We start from the raw sequence: 12,488 nt of genomic DNA on the forward strand, positions 1-12,488 counted from the left end.
AGGCGCGGGGCACGGCGGGACAGACCAACAGTGCCGCGAGGGGGGGCTCTCCACCCCAGAGCTGCGTGATGGAAGATTCCTAAAGAGCTCTTGTTTTGTGCTTTGAGTGTAAAGAACATTAAAAAAAAAAAAAAAAAAAAAAGCCTAGAATTGTGTTACTGCCATTATTTTTCCTTGATGACATATTAAAATACGTACTTCTCCAATACTGTGAGATTCAGCGTCTTTGTCTGACAGTGCCTGAATTTTTGTGTAATAAACAGGCCAGAATAATTTTTTGAAGTTGTGGGAAAGACTATTCCGTAGACATAAGATTTAGACAAAAGGGTGAAGGAAAGACCGTACAGTCTCTCTCGGACAAAAAGCAGACTCAGCAGCTCCAGACGCTGGAATTCAGATGCCGCTCACGGCTGCGTTTGGCGGCGGCTTTATGAAATAAAAAGCGCCCGTCAGGGGCGGGGCCTGACGCACGGCAGCGCTCCAGGCTCGGGCGAGCCTTGTCTTGTCTTTTCCCCCTTTTTCCCCAGGCTGATGGGCCGGCCCGGGAGGGGGCGGGGCCGGCAGGTGAGTGGCAGCGCCAGGGGTCCGCGCGCTCCCGGGCTCGTGCGTGGGGGTCCCGCCGTGGGGGGAGCGGGACAGAGACGGGAATGGGAGTGGGAACGGGAACGGGGATGAGCCCGGCAGGCCGTATCGCGCCCGGGGCTGCCGCTCAGGGCGTGGCCAAGTGTCGGGGCCGCCGTTCGAGGGGCTCGGGCAGAATTCCCAGGCCCCCAGCGGGAGGAGAAGGTGGCAGCGGGAGCGGTCCCGGTCCCTCTGCGCGCTGCTGAGGCGGCGTCTCCCCTCTGTGCATCGCAGGTGCCTTCATGAATAACTTAAACGAGCCTCCCAACTGGAACATCCTGCCCAATCGGCGCGGTCCCGGCGATGACGGCAGCCGGTGGAATTACGCCCTGCTGGTCCCCATGCTGGGCCTGGCCGCCTTCCGTGAGTAGCGCTGGGCCTCCGGCCCAAGGGGGGCTCCTGGAGCAGTGCGGTGACAGAGCCCGGCCCTGCCCCGCCTGGAGACTTCCCCAGGCCTTCTTGTTTATAGCGCTGTAAACAGCCGGCGCTGCTGGTAGCGCTAAGGCAATGACCACTTCTCATACGCGGAGTTGAATCCATATTTAATAAGCTCCAATATACAAAGCTGTCTCGGGAAAAATGGACACAGGATGTGCTGGAGAGCCCAGAGGTAACAACGCCAGATGTTGCTGATGTATTTATTTACTGGGCCTAGAAAATTCTCCATGCAATATCTGCGTTGGAGACCTCCAGTTTGTTTCTCCATTACTTTATTTTCCTTCTCTAATCTAAGTAGTGCTAGTATAGACAATAAAATAATGGAAAATTTCTCTGAAATGTTATTTCAAAGAGAGCATGATCGTTCAAAGTGACTCACTGTGAAACAAGGACCACAGAAATATATTTTGTGGGGACACGTATATAGAAGTATCACTGGGAAGGGCAGGAAGGAGAGCTTTTTACCACTTTGTAGCTTCATTTCTGGCATAGCTAATTTATCATACCTCTCATTGTTACATATTATATTTGCATCTAAAGTCTCATTTATATGTGATAGGTTGGATCTGGACCAGAGAATGTCAGAAAGAAATAGAAAAAGAAAGACAAGAATACTACAGAAAAGAGTCAACTTTACAAAAAGACCTGGAAGGCAAATACCGGGATATAATCACGGAGAATCGTCGCGCTGTTGCTCATCTAGAGGTGGAGCTGGAAAAGGAACGCAACAGGACCCTGAGTTACCGTGAAGCCCTCGTGTCCCAGAGCCGCAAACTAGTAGAAGAGAGGAAGCTGCTGGAACAGGAGCAGGAGAAGTTGGAGCGAGAAAAACAACTCCTTTTGCAGTCTGGAGCAGAAGGTACCTTGTACCAGAGTTGCCTGGCAAAGGAAGAAGAGTGGCAACAGAAAGCCAATGTTTTACTAAAAGAATTTGAAGAGGGACTGAAGGAAAGACAGGACATCTACTGTAGTCTTATTGTACCCAGAAGTCAGAGACTAGAAATAGAGAAAAATCTGCTAGTTAAAGCAGCAACTAATCCTATTGCTATGGCTTTACATGTGGAGAGTGGCTTAAAAGATATTTTCAAACATGATAACTACTGTGGCAATGTGCTGAACAGAACCAGAAGTCAAAATGGAAAGCTTATGTGGCTGTATCTGAGATACTGGGAACTAGCTGTTGAACTGCAAAAATACAAGAGGGTAGAAAAGGCCATGTTAGGAAAACACTAAGTAGGGGAAGCAGTGGGATTCCACGCGATCCACTGTGCGTGGTAGGGGACAATCACAGTTGTAGTCCGAAGCTGTTAAATCCTTCTGCTTCTGTGTTGCCACCTCTCTTCCTCCTTGCACTTGTATTTGCATGGGACATGTGCAGTGCTGGTGCCTTTCCTCTCACTAACAACAGATGCTCTGGTGAGCTGTGCATGCTCCTAAACTCTGTGAGTGTGTTTGTTTTGCAATATAGAGATACGCCAACTCCCCAGGTAACTCCAGAAGCAGCAAAACAGAACTCAGGTTAGAGGGATTTGCCTCGTTGATGGTCACACTCCAGCAACAGAGAATGGTCATTTGTCTCCCCCAGGTGCAGTAGCACATTGTGCTCCTTATCCCTGACATTTTACGTGGTGTCTCAACACTGTCTTTTTTTATTACTATTATTTTTTAAAAATTTGTTTAAGCAAGACTGATTTTGAGGCAGATGTTTGAGAGAGGGTGTTGGAGCCAGCTGCTTGACACATAAATCTTACGTGTCTGTATGTACAATTACATAAATATATATGTGTGTGTGTGTGTAAGTGTATGTGTTAGTATTCTGAGGGGGAGAATAGTTTGATGCTGTTTCAGATTAGTCAGTCTTGCATTGTCTTCCAGTTTAATATACAAATAATGCTTTATGAATGAAACATCCAAAAGATGCTAATTCAAATAATGTATAAAGGAACAGATGGATGTCCCACTGGCACTTGGGATCCATTCTCAGATTCTAGAGAGTGTATAAACTGGAAGTTGTATTTTCATATATTGGAGATACCTTAAAAATTCTTGTTTTTTTCTCAATCAAGGTTTTAGTTGTAACCCAGTAATGTGCCACCTTTATGGATGTCCCCATGCTGCTGCTTCTGCCTCTCAGGGCACTGGCTGCCTTCTGGTTTGCTTGCAGGGACCTCCTTGCCATTGCACCTGGCTCTGCTCCTTAGACAGGTCCCATTTGTTGTTTGCAGATGGGAATCTAAATGCAGCCTGCACTGGTAACCACTACTCCCTCTCCACCTGTCTCCCAGAACTGAGGTACATACTCTTTTCTGCAGCTCTGAAATTCTGTGCTTGTGGTTCACCGCTTTACATACACATGACCACGAAAGCCTACAGATTCACAAGCTTTGCACACTTCTAAGAAAGTTTTTTTTTTTAATTTAGCTACTAAAATAAAATAGGTAAAAAAAATAAAAAATACTGTGAAATAATGCAGGAGAATAAAAAGGTCCAGATTTAAAAAAATTCAGCAACAAACAAATTTTAAAAACCCAGTGCATTTCATTTTCTTGGAACTTTGAGTATACTTTTGGTCCTTTTAGCAGTAGGAGCCACCTTTCTTTCAATTGTGCCATGTATTTAAAATAATAACTTTGTTCTTCCCCCCTTCTAATCAAGCCTTAGACCTCAAAGAGGCAGTGTTTACCCTTTCATTTATAACATTTAGTCTCCTCTGTTACTTGACTGATCAGTGCTGGTAGATTGTCAATTGGTTAATTAGCAGTTTATTATCTGCTGAGGGTTAGACTTGACAAACGCGTTTGCTCTAGGCAGTCATGTAGAACCATGGCTTGGAAGCAATCCAAGCTAAGTTTATGCCCATCTTCCTGCAGATGTGGAGCTTTTCTCTTACTGTTTTCCCCTGGTTTCATTTTAGTCTGAGCTCAGAAGATAGCAGATAAATCTTTTGAAACAATGTGTGAATCTTAATCCAGTTACTAAGCAAAAAATTTAACATGGAACAAAATTCCTGAGCAGAACAGATGTTTCCCAACTACTTGGTTTTCCAGTTGAGATTTTGCTCATCTTGGTAGTACTAATTGCACTGTTTTGTTGACTTATTAATCCTTTTTTCATACTGGCTTTTTAAATTAAGTTTTAGTATACAAACTTGGAGAAAAAGAGATCACAAACACCAGAAGAGCCACAGTTTGTCTGGGTGCCAAGCGTATGCGGGTTGGGAGATGAGAACACAGCTGAGTTGCTACTCAGGTATGACACCCTGAGCCAAGCTGCTGCAGCTGGGCATAGGCACACAGTCTAATTGCCCAGGAGAACAAATTAGTTTGAATAACAGTCCGTGTGTAATTCCTTCAGGACGTGGAAAGTGACTGTCCAGCTGTGGCACGCTTCACACGTTCCTGCAGGCAGTTATAGCACTCAGTTGACTAAGAGGGAATCAGTGCCAGTGTAATTGAGATTCATGCCTTGAATTTGTACAAGTTAGCCTTAAAAGATCAAAGGTTTTATGCTTTTTCATTTTTCCTTAGTTTGTCATTCATGTAACTCAAAATGTTTAAAAAAATATAATCAATGGTAAAATAACATTTTTTCAGTATGAGTATGTACATTCAGGCCTTACACACTTGAATGTACAGGGTTGGATGCAATGTAGTAAAGGTTTGGTATTCACTTTCTCTTTTTTAGAAGTGTTATTTATTTGTACAGCTAATTGAACTAGTGGTCGTGGACCCTTTGAAGATCATTGTATCAAGACAGAAGGGTTGTTTCAGAAGGCTTTTAAAAAGTGTGTAACTGATGTAGAAGCACTGGTCCCATCAATTTCTACCAAAACTCATGTTTGTGGGTATGCAATGTATTTTTGAAGTGTTCCCCCTTTGTAGGTTGTTATGCAGAAAATTCTAATGTAAGTTAAAATATAAGTTTTATCTTGCCCCGCACTTGTTCTGAACTGGTTAATTGTTTGGAACTGCCCATATACATATGTAGAATGCAAGAATAATTTGTTTTCAAAGTATTTAATGAACTTATTTTTATTATAAAATTGTCACTTAGCTGTTAAACAATAACAATTAATAAAAACCTTTACATATTTCTGCACTGTTTTGTAACTTGGGCAAGGTGGGTAGGAGAACTGGAATTTGCTACTTTATTCAGACTTTCCAAATTATCACACCATTTCAGGTTTTATTATACCGTACATTTTTTAAATTGTCATGTAAAAAGTTTTGGTCTTGGTGCTGAGAAAAGAATATGTTACAAAGTTTTTTTTCTTAGAAAAGAATACTGTTAAACAGGTAAGTGCGGAGCATTAACTAAAGATGTGGGGTTAAAGGTGACCATGCCTCTGAAACACTGGACATCCCTTTGACATAATGTTGTGTAGAATATTCTGCCTTCTTCCAGAATCCCTCAGATGTCTCATTCTGCATGTCAGCTGCTTTTCATTTCTCTCATCTTCCTGCTCTCTGTGAAGAACTGCAATCCAACTGCTCTAGGACAGTGTTCAGACACTTGAAATTCTTGTTCCTGGAATAAAAGATTCTCAGTCTATTTGTATTTGACACAATCTTTCATCCTCTGGCTCTTTAAAGCATGGGTTTGAGCACTCCTGTGTCAGGCTGAGAAAACTGAGTGTTCCTCTGTGGAGGGTACAAGGCAGAAATAGTGGTCAAGGGTTCAGTTACTGTGGTAACTGTAACTGTACACAGGAGAAGTCAAAGGAATTTGAGTTATTGCTGTGAAAAAAGGATGAAAGGCAAGTTTATAGTTGTGGTGCAGCTGGATATGAAGGCTTTGCTGGTGTGTATGCCAAGGTCCACATTATTGGTCATTAATTTACTGCCTGGTCCAGGAGCTTTCCCTCGTCACTGCATGTCTGAGACAACAGATGGATCTGCTAAGAAGTAACTCACTGAAATTTAGCGTAGCTCAGCAGTGAGGCAATGGCCACTTCACAGCAAAACAGCTGAGCGATTGCTGCTACAAAAACTGAAATTAAACTGGAGTAAACTGAAAGTAAATGTGCTTCTGGAAACAAGGAGTCTGTGGGTGGAAGAGTTTGAAGAGAGCTGGTGGATTGTGAGAAGAGTGGTGGCAGCTGTCCATAGTCATGCACCCCAACAGCCCTCTGCTGAGATGATCACCCGGGCTGTCCAGCTGCCGAAAAAATGCCTTTTCACTCTTGTGTTCGTAACAGGTTTGTATTTCTGAGATAACTCACCTCTAAACTTACCGCAGTCAGAACAAAATTCCCACAAAGCTGCTCTGGTTGGTATTTGTGTCGCTGGATGCTGCTTCCCCCTTGTGGCTGATGGCTCTTCCCGCCGGCAGCCGCAGCCGCATCCTCTGTTCCCATGAGCTCCGTTGGACCTCGTCTCCTAATGCTGCACAGCCAGAGCTCTCTGGCCCAAACACCTCCGGGGTGTAACAAGAAAGGTGAGCAGAGCCGTGGTGTTCGGTGACCAAACCAGAATGAACTTGTCTCCACTGAGGTGGGTGCTGCAGCAGACCTCTGTGCAAAGGCGGCAGGCAGGGACTGGGTGTAGTTCAGCAACCGATTAGCACCTCATTGTATATTGCAGCAGTGAAAAAGAAAACCCTGACAAACTCGATTAAAAAACACTGTTCGTTGTTTAATGAAGACAGCAAGAAGCAATATACAATGGTTAACATGTTCCTGCTGGAGGAGAGACACTTGTGGTGAGACAGATCCCAAGCAATAGCACTTCACTGACTGAGAAATTTGCGGGGACACTGACCATTATAGAGTGGTTTGGGATGGAAGCGACCTTTAAAACTCATCTAGTCCAACCCACCCGCAGTGAGCAAGGACATCTCCAAACAGACCAACTTGCTCAGAGCCCATCCAACCTGACCTTGAATGTTTCCAGAGATTAAACACATACCACCTCTCTGGGCAACCTCTGCCAGTATTTCAAAACCCTTGTTGTAAAACAATTCTACCTTATGTCTGTCACACTATATTAGGAACGGCGAAGTACGACACAGACTCTCTTAGCTGGGTTGCCCAAGAGAGCTAGTTTTATTATTCCAGATCTTCTTTTAGAGACAGGTCTGAGAGGTAAAACTGTCATTGGTCATTAAACCAAGACATCACTATTATTGGACAAGTAGGAACTACACCCCTAGACTGTTTATTGCAAGTAAACAACAAGGATCCAAACAACGCCTGCAAAGGTTGTTGTCCTTCTCCAAGGACTGTTTGGATTCCTCCTTGTGCTTTCTCAGGCCAGAGTGAGAACCTTGTGTGACTTAGTTTTACATAGGTTCTGTGCTCCCTACCTGCTCTCAGCATCCATATATGTCTAATCTAAACCAGCATCCATACATGTCTAGTCTAAACCAATCCTCCTTTAGTATAAAATCATTATCCCTTGTCCTATGACAACAGGCCCTGCTAAAATTTATCCCTATTCATAATAAGCCCCCCTTAAAGTACTGAAAGGCTACTACAGTAAAGGCTCCCCGAATCTTTTCTTCTCCATGCTGAACAACCCCAATTCTCTCAGCCTATCTTCATAGAAGTGCTCCAGCCCTCTGATGATGAGATCAGACAATTTGGTGCTGTCCACAGAAGAATTTCTGGCCCTATGCTCCTTACCTGTACTTCCTCAAAAAGTTATTCCAAAGATGAGATGTGTTCAAAGATGAAAGCAATATTTTGGTGATCTTCTGACTGTATATAGTGAATTATTTAAGACAGTACATCTCCCTCCCTGGTGTCAAAAAGAACAAAACAACAAAGCATGCTGCTGGAGCCGATATTACTTCAGTTAAATATTTATATACAAACTGAAGTAAATATTAAGAAAACTACCAGTACAGACAAACAGAAAGATTGTGCCTCTTTCTGGGAGATAAAAAGGAGTAAGAGGCAACATGGGCATCAGCGTCAGCTCAGTGCTGGATGAACTACACCAGACATGCTGTTCATAGTGTGTTCCCTTTAATTTTTCCGTGGATAGGGACACTGCTACTTCCACAATAAATACAAATGGAAAGTTCCTAGGTATGTCAGATTGCTGAAGTCCTTGACACCATAAAACCAGTGCAGAATGGGATGAATGTGGAAGTCACTGTGTGTGACATCCTACCTCCATTGTGTTACCAGTAGTCAGGGACAGAGTTCCAGGGACAGCTTTGTGCTGTCTTATTTCTGCCTTGCAGTGATACTTGTAGGCACGAGCTAGAACATCTTTCCAGTCTGGAGAAGTTTACAATCGCAAGGGAAGAAATTAAGGCTACAAAGTTTATTGTATGTCTCCAAAGTCTTTAGGTATTCCCTGCTTGAACTGCTGTGGGCTGGTGGCAGCAGCTTTCAAACGCTCACATAGGAAATCCAATCATGTCAGCTGAGGAGCTGTGAGAACTGTGCCTTTTGGTTACTTAACAGGTAGAGTTTGAGAACAACAGAGCATAAAACTTAGATCAAGTTAAAGATCAACAGATCATTTATTGGCAAGGTAAACTGCATGACCACCTGTGATTGTTTATTACCCTAAAACTAAGAAACTCTGAAATATTTTGCCTGTGTATCTCCCTCTCTAAGGTGATCATTATTGTCCCCTAGGCTGGAGATTTTGAGTTTGCTCTTGAGCCTGGGGCTCCCTTTTGCGCATCTGGTCAAAGATGTTACCCGCTGGCAGCTTGTAAAAGGATTTGTGTTTTCTCCACCTATTTTCAAGGATGGGCTGTCACAGAGACTATTTCATTTAACTCCTTCTCCTTCTCCTTCTCCTCCTCCACCACCACCATCTTTACATTTCCATCCTTTCCCAGTTTAGGCTCGTTACACAAGCAAGAGTAATTGTATTGATGTATACGATGCTTTGAATACCAAGGAGAAGCTGACTGGAAAGAAAGTGGGATTGAGGCTGGTAAAATATTGCTATAGAATTACTAGAGTAAGAGATTTCATTCCAGCATCTGCTTCAATATTAAAAAGGGTCAGAAAATAATGTGGTTAATCCTAACAGCCTGGTATATTGCAAGGAACTATGAAAATACCTGGAGAGTTCCAGATTTGTCCTATGTCATACCAGGCATGACAGAATCACAATGAAAGGATCATATTGCATTTCATGCCTGAAACTATTGGCTGCAACCTGAAACCTAGCTGCAAACAATGTGTATTGCCAGTGATCTCTGCTTTCCTCAATGTCTTTATATGAAAGGAATTTTTTTTTTAAAAAGAATAGTCCTGTCCTCTTCTTCCTATTTGTCCTCCCCTTCACAGGATCCAGATAAAAAAAAGTTCCTCTGAGGAAGTCTCCTCCAGCCTCTGATAGAGGGCAGAACCATAGAATATCTCGAATTGGAAGGAACACAGAAGGGTCATCATTTCCAACTCTCTGCTTCTCACAGTAGCATAGCTGCACATAACTTTACATAGCTGTAAAATATTTCAGTTTGCTTTTAAATTATCTCAAATGTTTTATTCTGATGATAGATAGGAACAATTAATACACTATTATGAAACTGTGCAGAGCAAGTTGATCTGAAAGCTGTTGCGCAAGCAATCTGCTGAAACTTTTAGGAACCAAAGTTTCAAACTTAATTTTTTAGCCCAGGATTCCCAGTCTTTTGCTTAATTTATTTTTGCTGCTAAGTCTGGTGATCCACCTTTGATCCACCTTTGTCAGGATGTTTCAAAATCCAGCTAATTCTGTCACCTGTTCTGATTTTATCCTTGTCTGTCAGCAGATGGACTTACACCTAAAAGAAGACAAGCTACTTGAATACTTGTTTTCTGTTCAAATCCTCCTTTACAGTACAATGAAATACTACAAGTTCCAAAGGTGGAAACTACACAGAACAGTTGCCACACCAAGTCCAGCTGCTGCCATAGTTCTGGACAGCCCTAGTCTGACTTGGCTTCTCTCACCTGGCACCTGCAGGGTCCCTGGCACCTTTGGCATGTCCTGGAGCCGGCTGTGACTCTTGGTGGAGTCCACATGGTTCCTCCACACACAGTGGAGAAGGCAAGGGTCAAGCACTCCAGACAAGCATTTCAGCCAGGTCCTTCAGTCAGACACCTCCACTCTCTCATGGAAGAGAAGAACCTGTCCTTAGAATCACAGAATAGTAGAATCACTGAGGTTGGAAAAGACCTCTATGATCGTCGAGTCCAATCATTTTCGTGAACAGGTTCACCACTAAACCATGTCCCCACGTGTCACATCCACACACCTTTTGAGCATTTCCAAGGCTGCTAATTCCACCACTTCCCAGGGCAGCCTGTTCCAAAGCCTGGCCACCCTTTCAAGGGAGAAGCTTTCCCTAGCATCTAATCCAAAACTCCTCTGGCACAGCTTGAGTCCATTTCGTCTGGGTCCTGTCACTGTTACCTGGGAGAAGAGACCAACTCTCACCTGTTTACAACCTCCTTTCAGTCCTTCTCCATATGGGATAGCTTTCTGCAGGGCTAGAAGTATGCTGTGCTGGCCCAGGGGTGCCAGTGCTGGCACAGGGAGGTCTCAGCAGGAGCAGCTGCCTGGTGGCCAGTTTGATAGAGTGTGTCAGGCTGACCCCTGAGCTGCAGGGGAGGACAGCTTGTCTCCCAGCTGGGAGCATCCCTGTGAAGCCAGGCTGATGTGATATTCTGAGGGCTGCCCATAGCCAGGAGTCCCTTGGCCCAGGTGGTACTGCACCATGACCAGACCTGGCCCCACAAAAGAAAAGAAATGTCTCTGTCCTTCCTGTGGCCTTGATTTATATCCCAAATAACCTCCTGCTGCCATTTCTTTTCTTTGTAGCCACCCTCTCTCATATTTGTTCATAATGTCATCCTGCAAGGTGAAAGACAAGTTCATCTAAGAAATGGAGTATGCCCACATGCTTCCACAAATGCCTATGTGTGTATGTTCCAGCAAAATACAGGATTTTTATAAAGGGGATATTTCCCTTTTAATTGTTTTTTTTTTTTTTTTGTAAAATTGTGTGTTATTTACAGACAAGTTGGCTTATTTTTTTTAATAGCCCTTTTTAACTTTTGAAAAAATAGTACATTAAAAATACAGGGATAGGACACAAAACCCCAAAAGTTTTTAGAAAACAAATCAGAAATGCTTTTAGAAAAAAACAAATGTCATTAGAAATGTTTTAACACCAATAAATCCAATCTAAATGTAAGATCCATTTTTTCCTGCATTTGTAACTATGGTATGCAATACATTTCTTGTGTAGTAGCCTATATCGTGAAAGGATGAATTTCATAGAGATTTATTAGCCCTAATAAACCCATGGGACCTGCCAAACATAAGCCTAGCATCTCCTGAAGGAGGCGTTTAGCTCAGAGCACAGGAAAGGGCTCTGTTGAATAAACTGACTGTGATGAGGGAAGGGCAGCCCCTGCTTGCCTGTTCCAGTCCACAGGGTGGCAACAGAGACAGCACCTCCGAGCACCTGAGGATCATACTGGAGCTGATGTCACTGCGACTCTAAGTCCTTCAGAAAAAGGCACAGTGCCTTCCAAGGTCATTAGCCATGCTATTACACTGATAAATACATTTGAGCTAGATGCCAGACCAGCATATTTGCTTCTGCAAATATTTAACAACTGGTAGATAACTAACAATCACTGGCACCTTGCATTACCAGAGCAAGATAAAATCCTTCAAAAAGGGGATTTGCTCAATGTAAGGCAATCAGGACTGTTATTTTTGGACCTTGATATATGCTGCTTGCTCATGAAACTTAGCAGAGAGAAATTTGCAGTAAACCAGTTGCCACATGACCACAACTAGATGTGCTGAACTAACCAGGAGATATAACATGAACTCAGTGTTGCAGTTGACACAATGGAAGGAAGGGATGCCATTCATGGGCACCTGGACAAGCTTGAGAAGTGGTCACAGGAGAACATAATGGAGTTCTACTAGATCAAGTGAAAGGTGCTGCACCTGGATCAGGGCAATCCCAAGCACAAATACAGACTGGATGGCAAATGGACTGAGAACACTCCTGCAGAGAAGGACTATAGCGATGTTGGTGGACAAAAACCTGGATGTGAGCCAACAGTGTGCATTTGCAGCCCAGGAGATGAATCAACCAACTTCTGCATCAAAAAAACATGACCAGCAGGCCAATGGAGCTGGTTCTCCCCTGTACTCTGCGCTCTTGAGTCACCACCTGGAGTACTGCATCCAGCTCTGGGGCAGTCTGCACAAAGAAGATGTGGACCTGTTGGAGCAAGTCCAGAAGTGTCCACAAAGACCATCAGAGAGCTGGAGCACCTCTCCTATGAGGACAGGCTGAGAGACGTGGGGCTGTTCAGCTTGGAGAAAAGCAGGCTCCGGGGAGACCTTAGAGCACCTTCCAGTACCTAAAGGGACTACAAATACCTACAAAGAAGCCAGAAAGGGACTTTTGACAGGGCATGCAACGATAATACAAGTGGTAATGGGCTT

The 12,488-nt window shown here is 43.7% G+C and overlaps 1 protein-coding gene across 3 annotated transcripts; it reads left to right on the forward strand.

Annotated features, from left to right (window-relative positions):
- Nucleotides 1-456: 456 nt before the first annotated feature.
- CCDC127 (coiled-coil domain containing 127) lies at nucleotides 457-5,153 on the forward strand. 3 transcript variants are annotated; one of them, XM_015620227.3, is made up of 3 exons: nucleotides 457-564; nucleotides 856-984; nucleotides 1,619-5,153. In XM_015620227.3, the coding sequence occupies exons 2-3, from the start codon at nucleotides 864-866 to the stop codon at nucleotides 2,290-2,292; spliced, it is 795 nt and encodes a 264-aa protein (XP_015475713.1). In that variant the 5' UTR covers nucleotides 457-564; nucleotides 856-863; the 3' UTR covers nucleotides 2,293-5,153. The 3 variants fall into 3 exon arrangements, with proteins under 3 accessions (XP_015475713.1, XP_015475711.1, XP_015475712.1); XM_015620225.1 differs by lacking the exon at nucleotides 457-564 and adding an exon at nucleotides 585-603; XM_015620226.3 differs by lacking the exons at nucleotides 457-564; nucleotides 856-984 and adding an exon at nucleotides 1,016-1,231.
- The last annotated feature ends 7,335 nt before the right edge of the window (nucleotides 5,154-12,488 follow it).

Source organism: Parus major, chromosome 2 (assembly GCF_001522545.3).
Source record: "Parus major isolate Abel chromosome 2, Parus_major1.1, whole genome shotgun sequence".
Lineage (NCBI taxonomy): Eukaryota > Metazoa > Chordata > Aves > Passeriformes > Paridae > Parus > Parus major.